The 22,748-nt window shown below is 36.4% G+C and overlaps 1 protein-coding gene across 1 annotated transcript in view; it reads left to right on the top strand.

Annotated features, from left to right (window-relative positions):
* The first annotated feature begins 380 nt into the window (after positions 1 to 380).
* ccdc39 (coiled-coil domain 39 molecular ruler complex subunit) overlaps positions 381 to 22,748 on the top strand; it is a 28,435-nt gene continuing 6,067 nt past the window's right edge. The window contains exons 1-18 of the mRNA XM_084120818.1: positions 381 to 489; positions 588 to 707; positions 815 to 961; positions 11,397 to 11,555; positions 12,582 to 12,674; positions 12,789 to 12,917; positions 13,085 to 13,276; positions 14,101 to 14,204; positions 14,311 to 14,443; positions 15,400 to 15,594; positions 15,702 to 15,866; positions 17,389 to 17,526; positions 17,867 to 18,075; positions 18,243 to 18,366; positions 19,248 to 19,407; positions 19,790 to 19,896; positions 21,370 to 21,510; positions 22,131 to 22,310. Of these exons, the coding sequence (XP_083976944.1) occupies positions 397 to 489; positions 588 to 707; positions 815 to 961; positions 11,397 to 11,555; positions 12,582 to 12,674; positions 12,789 to 12,917; positions 13,085 to 13,276; positions 14,101 to 14,204; positions 14,311 to 14,443; positions 15,400 to 15,594; positions 15,702 to 15,866; positions 17,389 to 17,526; positions 17,867 to 18,075; positions 18,243 to 18,366; positions 19,248 to 19,407; positions 19,790 to 19,896; positions 21,370 to 21,510; positions 22,131 to 22,310 (2,589 nt within the window). The 5' untranslated portion in view covers positions 381 to 396. The remainder of the gene's footprint in view (positions 490 to 587; positions 708 to 814; positions 962 to 11,396; positions 11,556 to 12,581; positions 12,675 to 12,788; positions 12,918 to 13,084; positions 13,277 to 14,100; positions 14,205 to 14,310; positions 14,444 to 15,399; positions 15,595 to 15,701; positions 15,867 to 17,388; positions 17,527 to 17,866; positions 18,076 to 18,242; positions 18,367 to 19,247; positions 19,408 to 19,789; positions 19,897 to 21,369; positions 21,511 to 22,130; positions 22,311 to 22,748) is intronic.

Here is a 22,748-nt window from a genome sequence, read left to right as displayed (position 1 = left end):
GAATAAAAATAAAAAAGGTAATTCTGACCTCTCCACCTTTTCTGACCTTTCTGACATTTTTCCTCGCAACTGCGATTTTATATCTCACAATTCTGAGGAAACAAAGTGAGAACTGTGAGATAAAAATGTACAATTATCTTTTCCTTTTTTTATTCCGTGGCGGAAACAAGCTTCCAAAACCTAACCTGAGATAAAAAATAAATAAAAAAACAAATTCAGTTCGCGATAGAGGAGCGTTTGGCGCCACCTGTAGGTTGAATGCGGCACATCTAGTTAGCGTCGTTGCTATGAAACGAATCTTGTAAACACAACGATAAGCAACGGCGTTCGTAAACGTCTGGCAATCTCATCGAGCCGTTTGTGTTTTGTTCCTGAACGTCTCTGAAACAGAGCAAAATGTCTAACGCTCTGTTGTTAGCAGAAGTTGGTTGGGACGCGGGTTTCGCCCTCCCTGTAGCAAATGCAGAGAATAAAACATTACAGCAGGAGGTGAGTAAGAAGTCTGCTAAATGACATGTCTGAATAACTGATTTTAAGAGGTGTGTGTACCTAAATTTCATTTTCTTAATTTCTTCTTCTCTCTACAGCTTCAAATGAAGCAAAAGGAGCAATTAAATCTTGAGAACAAACTTAATAAACACAAAGATGTTATAAATGCTTTGACTGAACATCTCAAAAATCTAAACCAAGAGCTCTCTCACACTCAGGTATGAGTTAATGGCAGTAGAAGAAGTTGATTCTTCCTGTATTTTCTGGTTTTGAACAGTAAGGCTGAATGTGTAATGCTTGAGCGGGATTGTTCGCATGTGTTCAGGCTTTGTGCAAAGCCAGAGAGAAGGAGACTGAATCTGAGGAGCATTTCAGAGCGCTGGCGGAGAGAGAGACAGGCCGCTTGAAGCAGGAGATCACTGAGCTGGAGAATCAACTGAAAACACTGAATGAGAAGAAGAACGCACAAGAGGTTACAGCCGATCCACACCTCATCCATATTACATGACCTGTGCTTACGCATAAACAGTCTCAAAGCAACCATAAATAAAGAAACTATCATTCATTGGTGTCTCACAAACTACAAATGTATAAACATGTTTACACACACTACAGTTCAAAAGTCTGGGGTCATTAAAGGTGCTCTATGGGATGTCACGCATTTTTTAGGCCAAAACATTTTTTGTCAGATACAGCAAACATCTCCTCACCATCTGCTAGCTGCCTGTCCCCTGAACACACTGTAAAAAAAAAGCTGTTTCTGTAGACACCCCAGGCTCCACAAACGGCAAGAAAAACAAACTGGGCTAACCCACACCACGAAACATAACAAACTGTTCCAGCCAATAACCGACAAGAAGGATTTGGGGGTGGGGTTGGGGGGTTAGTGCGCGGATGAGGAGGAGGGAGGGTCTAGCTAGCCTCCGTTTTGTTTGACAATACTTTAAACGTCAACAAGAAGTGACGTCACCCAACATCACTTAGAGCACCTTTAAGCTTTTTTAAAAACTAGTGCAAAATGCCCGTGCAAAATCAGTTTTTGTGTGTGTTTTTAGTAATTGTTGGTTTGGTGCCCGTAAAAGAGACTGTGAACGCATTGAATTCAGGGAGCAGGCTAGGTTACTACAAATGATGGCTGTGAATAAACTATAATATTCAGAAGTAAACAGTGTAGCTGACTGAGTGTTTATGTATACCACAACCTTCTAAGTGCAAAGTGCAGTGCAAAGTGCCCGTGCAAAATCAGTTTTTGTGAGCTGATCGCCGTCAAAAAAGTTCAGGAGATATTTCTTAGCGATGGCTGATTTCAACAGTTTCAATATGATAGCATTTTGAAAAAAAGTGTCATGAATTTATTGCATTTTTGGGGAAAAATAATCCGTTTTTATAATAAATCTTTGAAAATCCAAATCTGGATTTGAATTTTTTATGATATTATAACCTAAAGATGCTATGTGAAAGTTTGAAACAGAAAATAGTGGTTTTCATCTTGCCACTTTCTTGGTAAAGAAAACACATTTTTACTCAAATTAATCAAAATGGATTTATCACGTTCTGGAACCAAACTATAATATTCAGAAGTAAACAGTGTAGCTGACTGAGTGTTTATGTCAGAATGTTTATTTTTAAACCACAACCTTCTAAGTGCTTCTTTTACCGATATCTCTCTATAAATTACAGAAACCTCAGTCTGTCTGTCTGTGTGTGTGTCTGTGTGTCTGTCTGTCTGTGTGTGTGTCTGTCTGTGTGTGTGTCTGTGTGTCTGTCTGTCTGTGTGTGTGTCTGTCTGTCTGTGTGTGTGTCTGTTAACCACATATCTCTCGAACCGTTAGTCCGATGGATTTCAAACTCGACAGGTGTCTCGCTACGGGCACGAGTAAGTGCAGTGCCAAGTTTGACGTTGTTTGGATGAGAAATGCTAAAGATATCGTTAAATATATCATTTTTAGAAGGTTGTGGTTTAAAAATAAACATTCTGACATAAACACTCAGTCAGCTACACTGTTTACTTCTGAATATTATAGTTTGGTTCCTTCTGAATATTATAGTTTTCTTTACCAAGAAACCAACAATTACTAAAAACACACACAAAAACTGATTTTGCACGGGCACTTTGCACTGCTCCCTGGATCGACGGATGTGGATGTAATTCATTGTGGATGTAATTCATATTCATTTGTGGATGTAAACTGAATCTATAAGTCAGCTATGCTGTTTACTTCTGTAATTTATAGATAGATTCTGGTGCGCTATGCTATTCACCAACTAAACATATCCTATTCAATGCGATCACAGTCTCTTTCACGGGCATCATTTGTAGTAGCCTATTCACAAACTGTTTGCTCAAGCATAGCGTTTTCTTAAATATATCGGTAAAAGAAGCACTTAGAAGGTTGTGGTTTAAAAATAAACACTCTGTTTACTTCTGAATATTATATTTTATTCACGGCCATCAATTGTAGTAACCTAGCCTGCTCCCTGAATTCAATGCGTTCACAGTCTCTTTCACGGGCACCAAACCAACAATTACTAAAAACACACACAAAAACTGATTTTGCACGGGCATTTTGCACTAGTATTTAAGAAAACGCTGTGCTTGAGCAAACAGCTTGTGAATAGGCAACTACAAATGATGCCTGTGAAAGAGACTGTGATCGCATTGAATAGGATATGTTTAGTTGGTGAATAGCATAGGCTACTATTACACAGTAGCGATAACTTTAAGCGCACCAGAATCTATCTATAAATTACAGAAGTAAACAGCATAGCTGACTTATAGATTCAGTTTACATCCACAAATGAATATGAATTACATCCACAATGAATTACATCCACATCCGTCGATTCAGGGAGCAGTGCAAAGTGCCCGTGCAAAATCAGTTTTTGTGTGTGTTTTTAGTAATTGTTGGTTTCTTGGTAAAGAAACAAAATCAGTTTTTGTGTGTGTTTTTAGTAATTGTTGGTTTCTTGGTAAAGAAAACTATAATATAAACTATAATGTCAGTTTTTAAACCACAACCTTCTAAAAATGATATATTTAATGATATCTTTTGCATTTCTCATCCAAACAACGTCAAACTTGGCACTGCACTTACTCATGCCCGTAGCGAGACACCTGTCGAGTTTGAAATCCATCGGACTAACGGTTCGAGAGATATGCGAATAACACACACACACACACAGACAGACAGACAGAGAGACACACAGACAGACAGACGTTTCTGTAATTTATAGATAGATATTCAGAAGTAAACAGTGTAGCTTATCGGAATGTTTATTTTTAAACCACAACCTTATTGGGGCTTCTTTGACCCATATATTTAACGATATCTTTAGCTTTTCTAATCCAAACAACGTCAAACTTGGCACTGCACTTACTCATGCCCGTAGCGAGACACCTGTCGAGTTTGAAATCCATCGGACTAACGGTTCGAGAGATATGCGAATAACACACACACAGACAGACAGACAGACGGACATATAGACAGACAGACGTTTCTGTAATTTATAGATAGACTAGTGCAAAATGCCCGTGCAAAATCAGTTTTTGTGTGTGTTTTTAGTAATTGTTGGTTTGGTGCCCGTGAAAGAGACTGTGAACGCATTGAATTCAGGGAGCAGGCTAGGTTACTACAAATGATGGCTGTGAATAAAATATAATAGTAAACAGTGTAGCTGACAGAGTGTTTATATCAGAATGTTTATTTTTAAACCACAACCTTCTTGGGGCTTCTTTTACTGGTATTTTTAACGATATCTTTTGCATTTCTCATCCAAACAACGCCAACCTTGGCACTGCACTTACTCGTGCCCGTAGCGAGACACCTGTCAAGTTTGAAATCCATCGGACTAACGGTTCGAGAGATATGCGAATAACACACACACAGACAGACAGATAGACAGGCTACACAGTGAACTCCAAGCTAACAATGTCAAACTTGGCACTGCACTTACTCATGCCCGTAGCGAGACACCTGTCAAGTCTGAAATCCACAGGAATAACGGTTATGTATTGTATCCATAGGAATAATAAAAAGAGATATGCGAATAACACACACACACAGACAGAAAGACATTCCCGTAATTTATAGATAGATATAATATACAGAAGTAAACGGCGTAGGTGACTTACAGATTCAGTTAACATTCACAAATGAATAAGCGCGACGATTCAGGGAGCAGGCTACACAATGAACTCCGAAAAAATGCTACGCTTGAGCAAACAGTTTGTGAATAGGTTACTACCATAGAGTCTAGACTGTAAAAAAATATGGACGAAGTGTCCGTGACGTCACCCGTAGGTTTCCGTCGCCATCTTGGCAGCGCGTCACTCCCGAATTTATTTATAATTACAGTCAGACAATGAGCTGAGGTAACGTGACGGCTAACAGACAGCAGACAAATGGCTAATGATGACTAATGACCACAGCAGCGGGTATCACACTGTCACTCAAAAGTGGACACCCTTAATTATGCAGAAATGTAAGCTTTTCACCCCCTCACAGTTGTCAGGAAGGGCAAAATTAGCTGTATAGACCAAAGCCATTTTTTGCACCAGGCTGTAAACATGTTTTTTTTTCTGCTGTAAAGTTGGGCATTTTAACATGGGGGAGATACAGATTTGACTCACTTCTGCAGCCGGTCTCTAGTGGCCAGTTGGTGAATTGCCGTTTAATTCACTTCTGTGTTGGTTTCAAGAGAGAGACAGGGAGGTTGCCGCTTGGTTACTACAAATGATGGCCGTGAATAAAATATAATATTCAGAAGTAAACAGTGTAGCTGACTGAGTGTTTATGTCAGAATGTTTATTTTTAAACCACAACCTTCTTGGGGCTTCCGATACAACCCTCTAATGTAAGAATGTTTATGTTTAAACCACAACCTTTTAAAAATGATATATTTAACAATATCTTTTGCATTTCTCATCCAAACAATGTCAAACTTGGCACTGCACTTACTCGTGCCCGTAGCGATACACCTGTCGAGTTTGAAATCCATCGGACTAACGGTTCGAGAGATATGCGAATAACACACACACAGACAGACACACACACAGACAGACATATAGACAGACAGACGTTTCTGTAATTTATAGATAGATATAATATACAGAAGTAAACAGCGTAGGTGACTTACAGATTCAGTTAACATCCACAAATGAATAAGTGCGACGATTCAGGGAGAAGGCTACACAGTGAACTCCAAAAATGCTACGCTTGAGCAAACAGTTTGTGAATAGGTTACTACAAATGATGGCTGTGAATAAAATATAATATTCAGAAGTAAACAGTGTAGCTGACAGTGTTTATGTCAGAATGTTTATTTTTAAACCACAACCTTCTAAGTGCTTCTTTGACCGATACAGCCCTCTAATGTAAGAATGTTTATTTTTAAACCACAACCTTCTAAAAATGATATATTTAACAATATCTTTTGCATTTCTCATCCAAACAACGTTAAACTTGGCACTGCACTTACTCGTGCCCGTAGCGAGACACCTGTCGAGTTTGAAATCCATCGGACTAACGGTTCGAGAGATATGCGAATAACAGACACACACACACAGACAGACACACACACAGACAGACAGACGTTTCTGTAATTTATAGATCGTGCAAAATGCCCGTGCAAAATCAGTTTTTAAGTGTGTTTTTAGTAATTGTTGGTTTGGTGTGTTTGAGTGCTCATTGTTACAATTACACAGCAAAGGTTCAGTGAAATTTTTATTTGTGCATGGTAGAAAGCACACAGTGAACTCAGAGAACACTATGCTTGAGCAAACAGTTTGTGAATAGGCTACTATAAATGATGCCCGTGAAAGAGACTGTGAACGCATTGAATAGGATATGTTTAGTTGGTGAATAGCATTTACACAGTAGTGATAACGTTAAGCGCACCAGAATGAAATATAATATTCAGAAGTAAACAGCATAGCTGACTTATAGATTCAGTTTACATCCACAAATGAATAAGCGCATTGATTCAGGGAGCAGTGCAAAGTGCCCGTGCAAAATCAGTTTTTGTGAGCTGATCGCTGAACAAAAAAGTTCAGGAGATATTTCTTAGCGATGGCTGATTTCAACAGTTTCAATTTGATAAAAAATAACTTTTATATTGATTCAATGGATTAATTGCATTTTGGAAAAAAAAGTGTCATGAATTTATTGCATTTTTTGGGGGAAATAATCCGTTTTTATAATAAATCTTTGAAAATCAAAATCTGGATTTGAATTTTTTATGTTATTATAACCTAAAGATGCTATGTGAAAGTTTGAAACAGAAAATAGTGGTTTTCATCTTGCCACTTTCTTGGTAAAGAAAACACATTTTTACTCAAATTAGTCAAAATGGATTTATCACGTTCTGGAACCAAACTATAATATTCAGAAGTAAACAGTGTAGCTGACTGAGTGTTTATGTCAGAATGTTTATTTTTAAACCACAACCTTCTAAGTGCTTCTTTGACCGATACAACCCTCTAATGTAAGAATGTTTATTTTTAAACCACAACCTTCTAAAAATGATATATTTAACGATATCTTTTGCATTTCTCATCCAAACAACGTCAAACTTGGCACTGCACTTACTCATGCCCGTAGCGAGACACCTGTCGAGTTTGAAATCCATCGGACTAACGGTTCGAGAGAGATGCGAATAACACACACACACACAGACAGACAGACAGACACACAGACAGACAGACGTTTCTGTAATTTATAGATAGATATTCAGAAGTAAACAGTGTAGCTTATCGGAATGTTTATTTTTAAACCACAACCTTATTGGGGCTTCTTTGACCGATATATTTAACGATATCTTTAGCATTTCTAATCCAAACAACGTCAAACTTGGCACTGCACTTACTCATGCCCGTAGCGAGACACCTGTCAAGTTTGAAATCCATCGGACTAACGGTTCGAGAGATATGCGAATAACACACACACAGACAGACAGACAGACGGACATATAGACAGACAGACGTTTCTGTAATTTATAGATAGACTAGTGCAAAATGCCCATGCAAAATCAGTTTTTGTGTGTGTTTTTAGTAATTGTTGGTTTGGTGCCCGTGAAAGAGGCTGTGAACGCATTGAATTCAGGGAGCAGGCTAGGTTACTACAAATGATGGCTGTGAATAAAATATAATAGTAAACAGTGTAGCTGACAGAGTGTTTATATCAGAATGTTTATTTTTAAACCACAACCTTCTTGGGGCTTCTTTTACTGGTATTTTTAACGATATCTTTTGCATTTCTCATCCAAACAATGCCAACCTTGGCACTGCACTTACTCGTGCCCGTAGCCAGACACCTGTCAAGTTTGAAATCCATCGGACTAACGGTTCGAGAGATATGCGAATAACACACACACACACACACAGACAGACAGACAGGCTACACAGTGAACTCCAAGCTAACAATGTCAAACTTGGCACTGCACTTACTCATGCCTGTAGCGAGACACCTGTCAAGTCTGAAATCCACAGGAATAACGGTTATGTATTGTATCCATAGGAATAATAAAAAGAGATATGCGAATAACACACACACACAGACAGAAAGACATTCCCGTAATTTATAGATAGATATAATATACAGAAGTAAACGGCGTAGGTGACTTACAGATTCAGTTAACATTCACAAATGAATAAGCGCGACGATTCAGGGAGCAGGCTACACAATGAACTCCGAAAAAATGCTACGCTTGAGCAAACAGTTTGTGAATAGGTTACTACCATAGAGTCTAGACTGTAAAAAAATATGGACGAAGTGTCCGTGACGTCACCCGTAGGTTTCCGTCGCCATCTTGGCAGCGCGTCACTCCCGAATTTATTTATAATTACAGTCAGACAATGAGCTGAGGTAACGTGACGGCTAACAGACAGCAGACAAATGGCTAATGATGACTAATGACCACAGCAGCGGGTATCACACTGTCACTCAAAAGTGGACACCCTTAATTATGCAGAAATGTAAGCTTTTCACCCCCTCACAGTTGTCAGGAAGGGCAAAATTAGCTGTATAGACCAAAGCCACTTTTTGCACCAGGCTGTAAACATGTTTTTTTTTCTGCTGTAAAGTTGGGCATTTTAACATGGGGGAGATACAGATTTGACTCACTTCTGCAGCCGGTCTCTAGTGGCCAGTTGGTGAATTGCCGTTTAATTCACTTCTGTGTTGGTTTCAAGAGAGAGACAGGGAGGTTGCCGCTTGGTTACTACAAATGATGGCCGTGAATAAAATATAATATTCAGAAGTAAACAGTGTAGCTGACTGAGTGTTTATGTCAGAATGTTTATTTTTAAACCACAACCTTCTTGGGGCTTCTTTGACCGATACAACCCTCTAATGTCAGAATGTTTATGTTTAAACCACAACCTTTTAAAAATTATATATTTAACAATATCTTTTGCATTTCTCATCCAAACAATGTCAAACTTGGCACTGCACTTACTCGTGCCCGTAGCGATACACCTGTCGAGTTTGAAATCCATCGGACTAACGGTTCGAGAGATATGCGAATAACACACACACAGACAGACACACACACAGACAGACAGACATATAGACAGACAGACGTTTCTGTAATTTATAGATAGATATAATATACAGAAGTAAACAGCGTAGATGACTTACAGATTCAGTTAACACCCACAAATGAATAAGTGCGACGATTCAGGGAGAAGGCTACACAGTGAACTCCGAAAAAATGCTATGCTTGAGCATACAGTTTGTGAATAGGTTACTACAAATGATGGCTGTGAATAAAATATAATATTCAGAAGTAAACAGTGTAGCTGACAGTGTTTATGTCAGAATGTTTATTTTTAAACCACAACCTTCTAAGTGCTTCTTTGACCGATACAACCCTCTAATGTCAGAATGTTTATTTTTAAACCACAACCTTCTAAAAATGATATATTTAACGATATCTTTTGCATTTCTCATCCAAACAACGTCAAACTTGGCACTGCACTTACTACATGCCCGTAGCGAGACACCTGCCGAGTTTGAAATCCATCGGACTAACGGTTCGAGAGATATGCGAATAACACACACACACACAGACAGACAGACAGACAGACAGACACACACACAGACAGACAGACAGACACACAGACAGACAGACAGACAGACACACACACAGACAGACAGACAGACACACAGACAGACAGACAGAGAGACACACAGACAGACAGACGTTTCTGTAATTTATAGATAGATATTCAGAAGTAAACAGTGTAGCTTATCGGAATGTTTATTTTTAAACCACAACCTTATTGGGGCTTCTTTGACCGATATATTTAACGATATCTTTAGAATTTCTAATCCAAACAACGTCAAACTTGGCACTGCACTTACTCATGCCCGTAGCGAGACACCTGTCAAGTTTGAAATCCATCGGACTAACGGTTCGAGAGATATGCGAATAACACACACACAGACATACTGACAGACAGACGTTTCTGTAATTTATAGATACTAGTGCAAAATGCCCGTGCAAAATCAGTTTTTGTGTGTGATTTTAGTAATTGTTGATTTGGTGCCCGTGAAAGAGACTGTGAATGCATCAAAATCAGTTTTTGTGTGTGTTTTTAGTAATTGTTGATTTGATGCCCGTGAAAGAGACTGTGAACGCATTGAATTCAGGGAGCAGGCTAGGTTACTACAAATGATGACTGTGAATAAACTATAATATTCAGAAGTAAACAGTGTAGCTTATCAGAATGTTTATTTTTAAACCACAGCCTTCTTGGGGCTTCTTTGACCGATACAACCCTCTAATGTCAGAATGTTTATTTTTAAACCACAACCTTTTAAAAAGGATATATTTAACGATATCTTTAGCATTTCTCATCCAAACAACGTCAAACTTGGCTCTGCACTTACTCATGCCCGTGGCAAGACACCTGTCGAGTTTGAAATCCATCGGACTAACGGTTCGAGAGATATGCGAATAACACACACACACATAGACACACAGACAGACAGACAGACGTTCCTGTAATTTATAGATAGATAGATAAAGTAAGACTGATATCCAGCAAGCACCCATTAAATTCATCAAAAGTGACACATTTATAATGTTACAAAAGATTTATATTTCAAATAAATTATGTTCTTTTGAGCTTTCTGTTCATCAAACATCCAGAAAAAAGTATCACTGTTTCCACTTAAATATTAAAGGTAGGGTAGGCAATTTTCAAAGAGGCTAGCAATAGCGAGCTAGCTTTGAGGCTAGCATAAGATCCCACCCTCCCTTCAGAGCGTCTCCAAAAGCCTTACAGCAGGGAGAAAACAAAAGCGTTAAACTACCTCATGTCTCAAAACACATAACAGACACAAAACTGACCTGTACCACCTGACTGCTGCAGATTCATTTCGGCGTTGATAGTGTCGGACCGAATGCAATGATTGGACGAACATTTTATGGTCCTACGCCTTCCACAAACGGTATACAGTATATACAAATAAAAATTAATTTAGACCACTTAAATAAGTGATTGCAGTCAGGATGTGACAACACTTTCAACCAGCATAACAAAAAATGTGTCTGGAGCAAATCTCCTACCCTCCCTTTAAGCAGCACAACTGTTTTCAACAGCGATGATAATAAGAAATGTTTCCTGAGCAACAAATCAGCCAGTGAAAATGATTTCTGAAGGACAGGGAAGACTTGAGTAACGATGCTGAAAATTCAGCATTGCCAACACAGCAATAAAATACACTTTAAAATATATTAAAAAAGAAAAGATTTATTTTAAATTGTAATAATATTTCACAGTTTTACTGTTTATACTGTATTGATCAAATAAATGCAATAAATCAAAAACGGAACGTTTTAAATACTTTTATTTTATTAGAAAGGAACATAATCCTAATGTAATTCTGTCAATATTTTCACAGAACAGCATCTTTAAAGCCACTCAGAAGCTTGAGGAACTGAAGAGTCAGCTGAAATGGGACCAGCAGACCCTGGAGGCCTGGCTGCAGGAATCAGCACACAAGGATGAAGACACCATGGCCATCATCAAGTACGCCAAGCAAGATGAGAGCAGGATTCAAGTGAGTTTGTAGTACCAGCTGTTTGAGTTGGGTCACTTTGAAAGCCAATACTGAGCTGTCAAGGAAAATGTAAAAGGTTGGTTGCTTTAAAGGGTTGAATGCATTTGCAGCACTCAACTGTTAAACCAAAAGTGTGAGACTGCCAAGTAACACAAAGTACCTGGGTGAATCTCACAAGTCCTGCCAAGAACATGTTTGTATCATATCTCACCCTAAACGAACAAGTGAGCACAGTTGATTGACAATTGCCAAGGACCAGATGATCTTTAATTTGTACATTATGATAATTATAATTTAGGGGACAAATGTGCTTAATTGTTAAAGGTAATATTGTCACAATAAGCTTTAGTTATAATATATTTAATATTTAATTAAAATAAAATAAATTAAATTAAAATGTATAACATTAATTGTATACAATGTATAAGCATTATTTTAGTATCATTGATATACTATTATAGCTTTTGTTAATATTTTGAATTACATTTAATTTTATATTTTCATTTTTATTTTAGTTTCATTGAAATACTGTTATAGCTTTTGATAATATTTTGAATTACATTTTATGTTTACAATTTTGGTTAAAAAAGTTATGTTGTATTCTGTTGTGTTTTTGACATTTTTATTAGTTTTTTAAAAATATGTCTATATAGTTTTTATTAAGTTTTATTTTTGAATTTTAGTTCATTTAGTTATATTGGTTATTTTAGTACTTCAACTTAAAATAAATGAAAATGATAAATGTTGCCTTGGCAACTAGCTAAAATAAAATACGGTTTTTTTTAAATATATTTAATATATTTTATTTTATTTCAGTTCATTTTAATGTTTATGGTTTTAGTTAATGACGCTAATATCATATTTTAATTTAAATATTATCACAATGTGACATTTTTTATGAGACTCACTCACTTGTATGGCAAGTATTTTAGAAATACTTGAAAAGCAGTATGCTAAGCTATAGTTTGTATTGTAGAATAATTGCCATGTCTGGGCTGATATAATATCTGCTGTCTTTTGAATCAGGAGCTGACACTGAACATTGAGAAGTTGACTCTTGAAACCAACCAGAAGAGAAAGACCTTGAACAGTGAAATCACCGAGTCGGTTACAGCACAGGTGATGGATATTTTTCTTTGCTCCCTCACATTTCTCACTCGTCAGAGGACATTTTTATGCTTTGAGCATGCCATCATTCTTATATTGCATATGCACTTGTATTTTGGGATCCAGTTAGCTTTGGACAAGACAGCCGAGAGCTTTCGTCAGGCTCACATTGAGAGGCAAGAGATTATCGACCAGTGGGAGAACACCATCGAACAAATGAGGAAAAGAGACCAGGAGATACAGCAGTGTGCCATGGTAACCTGAAGATGGCGCTCTTTTAACACTAAGACATCATTAAATGCACAGCGTTTCTGTAGATGTAAACATATACATTGTACTTTTCATAATAAAATAACTATATCTACCATTTAATTCTGAAAATGGTTTATTCAACTTTGATTGTAAATCACTCGATCTTCTAGTTGCAAGCGGAGGTGAACCAAACGATTAGAGAGAAGAATGATTTGGTCAAGGAGAGGAAGGACTTCATGGAGCGTGAGATAGAGAACAATAAAGAGCTGGAGAGGAATATAGACACGACTGAACGTCAGGCGCTTCGACTCAGACAGCATCTCCAGGAAGAGGAGAGGAACGATAGACGACTGCAGCATGAGGTGAGTCCATGACAGCTTACCAACATTGGGGTGCTCCTCAAACCTGTGACCCAGAGGCCGATCAAAGTCCATCATGATGAAAGGCGCATCAATTGTTAGAAAGGAAAGGATCTAGTACTGTGGATCTCAACATGGAGGCCGGGCCCACTAGAGGGCCTCAGCAAACTTCCAAGGGGGCTTCAAGATTACTTAAAAAACAAGCATTAAAAGTCAAGATATTTCGTAATACTTGGTATTTTTATACCAAAGTTGCCCCAAAAATTAAAATGTACAATTTACTCACCCTCAAGTTGTTCTAAACCTATATGTGTTTCTTTCTTCTGTTGAACACAAAAGAAGATAGTTGATAACCAGACATTTTCTGGTCCCCATTGACTTCCATAGTCATTTCTTTCATACTATGGAAGTCAATGGGGTCCAGCAGCTGTTTGGTTACCCATATTCTTCAAAATATCTTCTTTTGTGTACAGAAGAAAGAAACTCACACAGGTTTAGACTAACCTAAGGCTAAGGGTGAGTAAATGGTGACAGAATTTTCAACTATCCCTTTAAAGTCAAAAAGGTTGAGATCCACTGATCTAGTCCCATCATACCAAGGCTGTTTTGGTACCTTAACAAAATATTTTTTTTACTATGTATATACCACAGTAGATATATATGGTTATCATGGACATTATACCATGGTACCATGGTTTTATACCATTAATGTACTATGTTACAGCCACAGTACATCTTTGTAAGGGTAGGCATTTTTTCATGTTAATCAAATTCAAATAAAGATATGAATTTGGCAAAACTAATCAAATGTGGTGTTTTACTCTCAGGTGGAGGTTCTGAAGGGAACTTTAGAACGAACAGCCACAGATGTGGAGACCACCAGATCTCAGCTAACCAGCATGAAAAAGAACATTCAGAACAAAACAGCAAAGTAAAGCTTTTTCTTTTCTCAGACGACTGCTCAGTCTTATAGTTCACAGCAAATTCATAGCAAATATCCAATTCATTGTAGTAATGTATATAGTTTTTTGTTATAGGGTTGCAGAGGTAAAGCTGCATATTGCTGCTCTGAAGGAGAAGCTGCTGGTGGTGATGGAGGCAGTGCTGGATGGTGAAGAGCAAGCAGCACAGATGGAGCAACTGCACAAAGAACAGGAACAGAACATTAAAGTGAGTTTGACTCCTCTGACTCTTTTTAACTTCACAGCAATTCACTGGCAATCTGGGCGTCAGGCATCTTCTGTTTTTGCAAATCAGATGGGGCTGGATGCCATGCTGTCGCCTCTCTCTCTCTCTCTCTCTCTCTCTCTCTCTATATATATATATATATATATATATAAAACTATACTCTATTTAGTATTAGTATAGTTTCAGAAATGTTAGTATATGACCACTCAGGAGGAGAATTATTTTAGTATTAAGTATTTAGTATAGTTTTATTAATTTTGAGTTAGCTTTCATTTTTAATGTTCATTTTATTTGTAGTTACATTTTTAGTAATTTTGTTATGTGCTTTTGTCATTTTTATTATTTTTTAAATATTCATTTTTATTTAGGTTTAATTTATTTTTAGTTCAGTTTTGTTTAGTGAGCGTTTCAGCCTATATTTATATTTTATTTTATTTTACCTTTATTTCAATTAATAAAACTGTTTTTAATAGTTTTATTTGACGATAGTAACCCTGGTCCACAGTTTTGGAAAAATAAGACACATGATTTACTGTTATGGCCAATAACTCATAAACACCAGATATTATAATTCTGTGCTATTTTGTCAGCAAGTTATTAAAACAATAAAAACTAAAATGAATTTACAGCATTATAATGCACAGTATGGAAAATGGATATTCATTTAGAGATTTACTAAAGATTACATTTAACCACCAGTGCTATTAAATTATTAGTGTTATTAAAATATTAACAAAGTGAGCGTTAAATGTAAAAAATAGGGGAAATGAGAATTACAATTGATTAATGCACAATTAAATTTCCAATATCAACCCATACCTATATTATTTTAAACGATTTTTTTTTTAATGATTTGTTAAGCCTGTTTGTGACTGACTTGTTAATGAAAGTGATTGTTATATGTCTGTACTTGGATTAATAAAGCATTAATTGTGTAGGAGATCGATGCTCAGCTGCTCCGGCAGAGAGAGCTCATGTTCAGGAAGAGTCAGGAGTTGCAAGGGCTGCGTGAAAAAGAAAAGAACATTACAGCTGAGATCTGCGCCACCCGGGCCGCTCTCTCCACCCTGGAGAGCAGACTCAGCAAACTGGACCAGAGCTTTCTCAAACAGCAGATGATCATCTCCAACCAGGCAAGAGAACAAATAGTTATCATCTGATTAAATTTGTCAGCATGCAAGCGGGGTTGTTTTCTAGAAGCTGACAGATGACTCGAGTGTCGTTCTTTTGTTTGGTCTAGGACTTTCAGATCCAGATGCTGGAGAGGAAGACTTTACACTTGCAGGGGAAGGTGAACACAAAGGAGAAGGAAGCTCTGGAGAAGAGGGCTTCTGATCTGGCTGAAGCTCTAGAGGAGAAGAAGAGGACGGCCGCCACACTCAACACACAGCTGAAGAAACTCCAGGTGAGAGTGTGTGTCTCTGCTGTTATATTGATTTCTCAGAGCTCTCCTCAGCTTTGGAGAACAACAGTAGGCACACAGGTCCGATTCACAGGTGATATGTCATAAATATGTTTTTTGGTACTCTGCCCTTGAGTTGTTGCAATTAAAAACAATGCACCTTATTTCTATTTCTCTCAATCTTACATTTCCTGCTGTCCTTTATGCAATATTAATATCTGGTTCAGTCATGAAACTCTAGATGGCACAGGATGATGGGTCCTTTACATGCAGTCTGCAAGCAATCACATCATTACCGAATGGCACAAGCTGATTGGCCTCTGCTGATCCTGCAGCCAATGAGATTGCTTGCTCAACATTTAAATAGTCTGGTTCAGTTTTTGCTGTAGGCTAGTGCTGTATCGCGCTATTAAAGTTCCTCTGAAACCCTCCACCTCCCCCAGCTCCACCTGCCTAGATCTGTTACGGGATTTATGTCTGTCTATTTACGCAGCAGCTGCAGCAGATCTTACATTCTCACAGCAACGTGTCTGTGTATCTATTATCAGTAGCAAGTCTATACTTGCTCTGCAGCAGCAGCAACATAGCAGATCTTGTCTGCCAAGATAAAATACATTAATATTGCCATATTCAATAACATGCTAAAACTATTCAGAGAGTTGTCATGATTGAAATATAAAGTTGCATATAAATAAGCATTGTGAACTAGTGAACTAACAGATTTAAAACAATTTGGCAGGTGTTATTTGTGATATTTCAAGACAAAATAAAAAAATAAGAAATTATATATTATTTAAAGCTGATTAAACCTATTTTAGGAACATAAACAGTTTTTTTTGCATTGCACCTTTATTTAACAATTAAGCACATTTTCTAAATTCTTCACAATTTCTAATATTCTTATTTAAATTATATTAATTAATTAATTAATAATAATGAATTATTACTGATAATACAGGTGAAACTCGAAAAATTTGAATATTGTGCAAAAGTTAAAAGGTGAAACTAATATATTATATAGACTCATTACATACAAAGTGAGATATTTCAAGCCTTTTTGTTATAATTTTGATGATTATGGCTTACAGCTTATGAAAATTTTCTAAATTTCTGAGATTTTGAATTTGGGGTTTTCATAAGCTGTAAGCCATAAGTTTGGGGTCAGTAAGTCTTTTTTTCAGTGACAGTAAAGACATTTATAATGTTACAAAAGATTTATATTTCAAATAAATGCTGTTATTTTGAACTTTAATAAATTGCATTCAAAATATATTCAAATAGAAAACAGATATTATTACATACAGAAAACAATTTCACAATATTACAGTCTTTACAGCATTTTTCATGAAAGAAAATGCATCCTTGTTGAGCATAAAAGACTTATTCCAAAAACATTTAAAAAAATCGCACCAACCCAAAACTTTTGAACAGTATCATATACTGTATATTCTTTTGAGTTGGGGGTGGAACATGACCTGTTTTTGGACCCGTGTATGGATGTTTCTAATGGTGCATATATTCTCAGGATGATATCCGCTGCATTAGGAAAGACGCAGAGAAGAGCGAAGCAGAGAAGAGAGATCTGACCTCCAAGATCCAGGAGCTGGAACTCTTCATCGACATCTCTGAGAAAGACCAGAAAAAACTCAGGCTCAATAAACAGGTCAATAACTTGATTGTCCATCACTGATAAATGTACCAGGTATCTGTACCAGGCCACAGTATTTCACTAAATTCAAACACTCAACCATTATGAATTTCTCTACTTGCCAGTTTGCATGCATTAAATATTTCTCATTTAACACATTTAATGGAATTTCCATTCAACAATTTTCCCCCTACCATCAGCACTCGCTATCAGCACAACTTATCAAATTTGAAATACATTATTTATCTGTTGTGGCTAACTTAATCTGTCAAAGCATTTTATAAAATATCAGCAGTAAATCATGTTAGAGAACAAACCACATTTGCTCTGTTGCACACGTGTGTTCTTCCATCAGGACAGTATGGTGGAGAAAGGTCTCCTGAAGATGGAGGTTCAGCGGCTGAGAGACCTGCTGTATGACAGAGCAGATGGAGTGCTGACTCTGGAGAAGAGACGTCTACAGCTGCAAGCGGTCATGAAAGAGAGAGAGGAGGAGATCCGTCTGTACCGAGAGATGCTGGTTAAACAGATCAAGCTCACCGAGCAGGAGAGACAAGGGCTCAGGTAAAAACACGCTAGCCAATGATAAATGAAAATGATTTTATTATTTAGTGTGGCTTAGAAGATACATTTAAACTACAATACATAAAAATAAGTTGATCTGCACTGATGTCATATGCAGTATTTGACTCATTTTTCTGCACTCTGTTGGTTGTGACAAATGGCCTTAGTAATGCGGTGAACGAGAGAATGTTCAAAATTGACAAGATGAGGAAGAGGTACGAGATCCTGACTGTTTCCATGGCTGCACCAGAGGGAGAGGAGGATAAATCCCAGGCCTACTTCATCATAAAGGTATCATACCACTATTTTTAATAACATTGATTATTATTCCACTTAGATGCATTGAGCTCTATCAAGTGCACAAGGTAGAATCACATTAAAATAAGTCATATTATTTCATGCATCAGATTCCTAGAATGAAAAAGCTTTTTTAATAATAAAGAACATTCTTTAATGCTTTATTTTTGTGTAGTGTTATTTCATTAAAAATATATATATATATAAATTTTTAAACCATTTAAAAGTTAGGGGTCAATAAGATTTTTAAAGAAATGTATACTTTTATTCAGCAAGGAAGCATTAAATATATCAAAAGTGACAACAAAGACATTTATAATGTTACAAAATGTTTCTATTTCAAATAAATGTTGTTCTTTTGAATTCTCTATTCATCAAAGAATCATGAAAGAAAATGTATTGTGGTTTCCACAAAAGTATGGCAGCACAACTGTTTTCAAAATTGATAATAATAAGAAATATTCCTTGAGCACTAAATTATTCATCATATTACAATGATTTCTGAAGAATCATGTGACACTGAAGACTGGAGTAATGATGCTGAAAATTCAGCTTTACCATCACAGGAATAAATTACGTTTTAAAATACGTTCAAACGGGAAAGTTATTTTAAAGTATAATACTATTTCACAATATTACTGTTTTACTGTATATTGTTGATCAAATAAATGCAGCTTTGGTAATCACAAAATACTTCTTTCAAAAGCATTAAAATGAAATATGGTTTCATCAAAAACAAAGAAGAAGTGCAGCTTGGGTTTTTGCATTCAAAGCATTCCCAACTCCTGACTACTCTATATTTTTCTCTATATCTGATGAACATTACAACTCCATATATGTCACAATATCTAATAAACTCTCTACTTTTTCTGAAGGCAGCTCAAGAGAAAGAAGAACTCCAGCGTCAGGGGGATGTTTTGGACGCCCAAATCCGCAAGGCAGAGAAAGAGATCCACGCTTTGGAGAACACCCTGCAAGTTGTCAGCAACTGCAACACAACCTACCGCAAAACCCTGACCAAAGTCACTGAGTCCAGTAAGTATTTCTATAATATTAAACTCATAGATTACTCCAAAACATAGTCATACTCAAACACTTTAACTCATTGCCAGCTTTTTTAAACATTCATCATCGCTATTGTCACCATGTGATTCTAATTTTAAACTGGTCTATTAAGTTTGTTTGGTTACCTGTAGTATGAGGAAAACAACAGCTGTAGCTATGCACGAGCAACACGTCATCAAATTAAATATTTTCAGCTTAAGCCATACCTACAAGCAAACGTCTCTTTTTCGTGGTATAGATATACTATGTACAGTAGGTTTTATTTGGCATGTAAACAATATCTGTAATGTTGCAGTGTATATAATCAAACAGAATTTTGTTGTGAGCTAAGCAGTGCACCATCTCGCTGTAGGTCCCGCACACCAGGAGAAACTCAAGCTGGAGGAGCAGAGACGAGCAGCCGAGGACAAATACAAATTTAAGAAACGGCAAATCCGAGAACTGCAGGAGGATGTTGAAGTAAATATGTGTGCTGACGTAAACATTCTTCGAGACAGAAAATGAGGACAAAAACTAAATTTATATAAATATGTGAAGTATAATCTCTCATGATACAGAAATGTATTTCCTAACATTAGTTAATTGATCTATTAGGTATCATGGAACTAACATTTTTTTCATTTAATAATTATATTTAAATATATTTATTTAAAATATATATTTAAATATTATGTATTATAAAATATATATTTAAATATTGTTTTGTTTTAATTATAATTAGGTCATTCCTGCAGTTAGTTTTGTGGATTTTGATCTGAGCAGGGTTTTTTTTTTAAAAAGAAGAAGTTAAAGTTCTATTATTATCTTTTCAGAAGGAGAAAATGTCTGTCCATCAGAAAACACACTGCAAACAACATGCTAGCAGAAGATATATTACCTGTCCATTTATAAATAAAGAAACATTTTCATGTCCAGTATAAATGGACACATCAGGGTGACCATGTTGTGTTTGATGCTATTAGATAAATATTCAAAAAATTAGGAAACTAGAAAAGTTTATGACTAACACTTTGTTCTTGAAGTTGCTTTCCCTCCAAGTAAATTATGTCACTTCTAGCAAGTCATGTGATTTAGGGCATATATGGACTAGGGTTTGAGAGACAAACTAATTTAATGGTTTACACCTTCACGTCAAGGAGAGTAAGTAAATGTATATAATAATAAAAAAATTGCTAATTAAGAATTTTATTTCAAAGTGATATTCCTGGGTACTAATGATTTTGTGTGTGTGTGTGAACAATTGTTTTTTATTGAACAATCAGTTAGTTAATATTAAATACACAAGGAGGCTAATCAACAGAACTAGAGACAGGTGTGTAACATAATCAGTAACCATAGAAACAAACAAGGATCAGGAACAACACTGTCAAACAGAATAGAACAAAACCAAAAGACAATATAACTAACATACTTGTGACAGGGGGCAGGCAAAACCTATGCAATCATTTCCAATGGATCATCTGATGATTTGTGATTTTTGGGGATAATGTAATTGTCTCCCAAACTTGATCAGAAAAAATAACTTGTATATCACCAGTGATGTCCTTAGACCAAGTAGTTGCTATGGAAAGTAGTTTGTATGAGTTTTTTTATGAGAGAGGAGTAAATAAATGAAGCAGAGGTAATAGAGTTTTCAGATGGAAGGATTAGCTTTCGTAAAGTATGCATGAGCAATTGTGGATTTCACGGAACTCCGTAAGCGCGAAGAGCAAACCATATCTGGAGATACATGAAAAAGGAAGAGCTTGGTAAATTTAAAAGGTCCTAATATCCTGACACAAAAGTTAAAAAGAATGTTTGAAAACAAGTCTAACAAGTTTCTGTAAACCTGTTCTGTAAAAAGTAAAAGCATGTTAATTAGCAAGGCCAGCTTGATTCAGTAATGTTAAATAAAATAAAATCATTGATGATGGCACATTTTTCACATTTCAGAGCATGTCCAGGACATTGGAGGGTCTTCTTCAAGAGGAAGCCGATCGGAACGAGACCATTGAGAGGAACCAAGCACGTGTTCTCTATCTCAACAAAGACATCCTCTCTCAGGAGGAGAAACTCAATAGAGCTGCCAAACAGGTCTGAAATACGCCCTCACTTACCCTACAATTATCCAGCTTTATCTTTTCAGATTCATACAGAATCTCAAATGACTTTTCTTTAGTAATTAAGTTTATAATAGTCAAGTCACTTTTAGCACTTACAATAGGCTATTAAATGGCAGGTTTCACTGTGACAACTTACTCTATACAGTTTGACAACATGCCCTGCTAAGTAAAAAGTGTGACAACTAACTCTGGTCTATCCTATACAAGGTTCTGTCATGAAACTCCTGGCACAGGCTGATGGGTCCTTTACCGGCAATCTCTGCTAGCAATCACAATTTTATTTCATTTATATTATCAGCAGCCAATGAGCTAGCTGCTGTCATGTGTGTATTTGCAGTAGCAAGTCCTGTACTTGCTCTGCAGCAGCAGGAGCATAGATCTATTAACATATTAACATGATATGACCGAACATATTAACATGGTCATACCCATTACCATGTCAAACACTCTTAGAGTTGTCATGACGGGAATATATTTATATGTAATGTATATATGGCCAGTAATGACCAAATATACCCATATTATTGTTATTATCCAATGTAAGACAGAGAGCGCCTGATCTCATAATCTCATCCTATTTTTGTCTCACAGTGTGCCAAATATACCAAGGAAATTCGGTCTGCTCAGAACACCAAAGAGAAGACTTTTGAGGAACGTGACATTGAGCTACGAGAACTCAGAGACTTAAATAAAAGCCTAAATAAGATGCTCCTAGAAGCCATAGAGGAGAATCCTGACCTGGCTGCTACAATACAGATACGTTTTATGCAGGTACAGCTTGACTGGAAAAATTACCCATCATGAACTATAAGCAACATGTAGCCTAGTCATTGTAAAAAAAAAAAAAAAAAAATTCATTACAAATCGAAAAATGTAATTGCTGCTTTGTCAAAGTGATACAAAGTGTCAAGGATAGTTAATTGCACTTTTCAAATACTTTGAATTACCCCATGTTGAGTAGGCTAAAGTTGAATATACATTTCTGAAATTATTGTGATAGTTGTAAGCATATACACTGCTGTTCAAAAGTTTGGGGTTGATTGATAATTGAACATTTGGGGTTAAACATTGATAATAAAAAGAAATGTTTCTTGAGCAGCAAATTAGCATATTATAATGATTTCTGAAGGATCATGTGACACTGAAAATGGAAAATTCAGCTTTGACATATAAATGACCTTTTACCATACATTAAAAAACATAATAATA

Source organism: Abramis brama (genome assembly GCF_963993115.1).
Source record: "Abramis brama genome assembly, chromosome: 7".
Classification (NCBI taxonomy): domain Eukaryota; kingdom Metazoa; phylum Chordata; class Actinopteri; order Cypriniformes; family Leuciscidae; genus Abramis; species Abramis brama.
The sequence above is the reverse complement of the archived record's forward strand: the minus strand, read 5'-3'. Positions and strand labels throughout refer to the sequence as shown.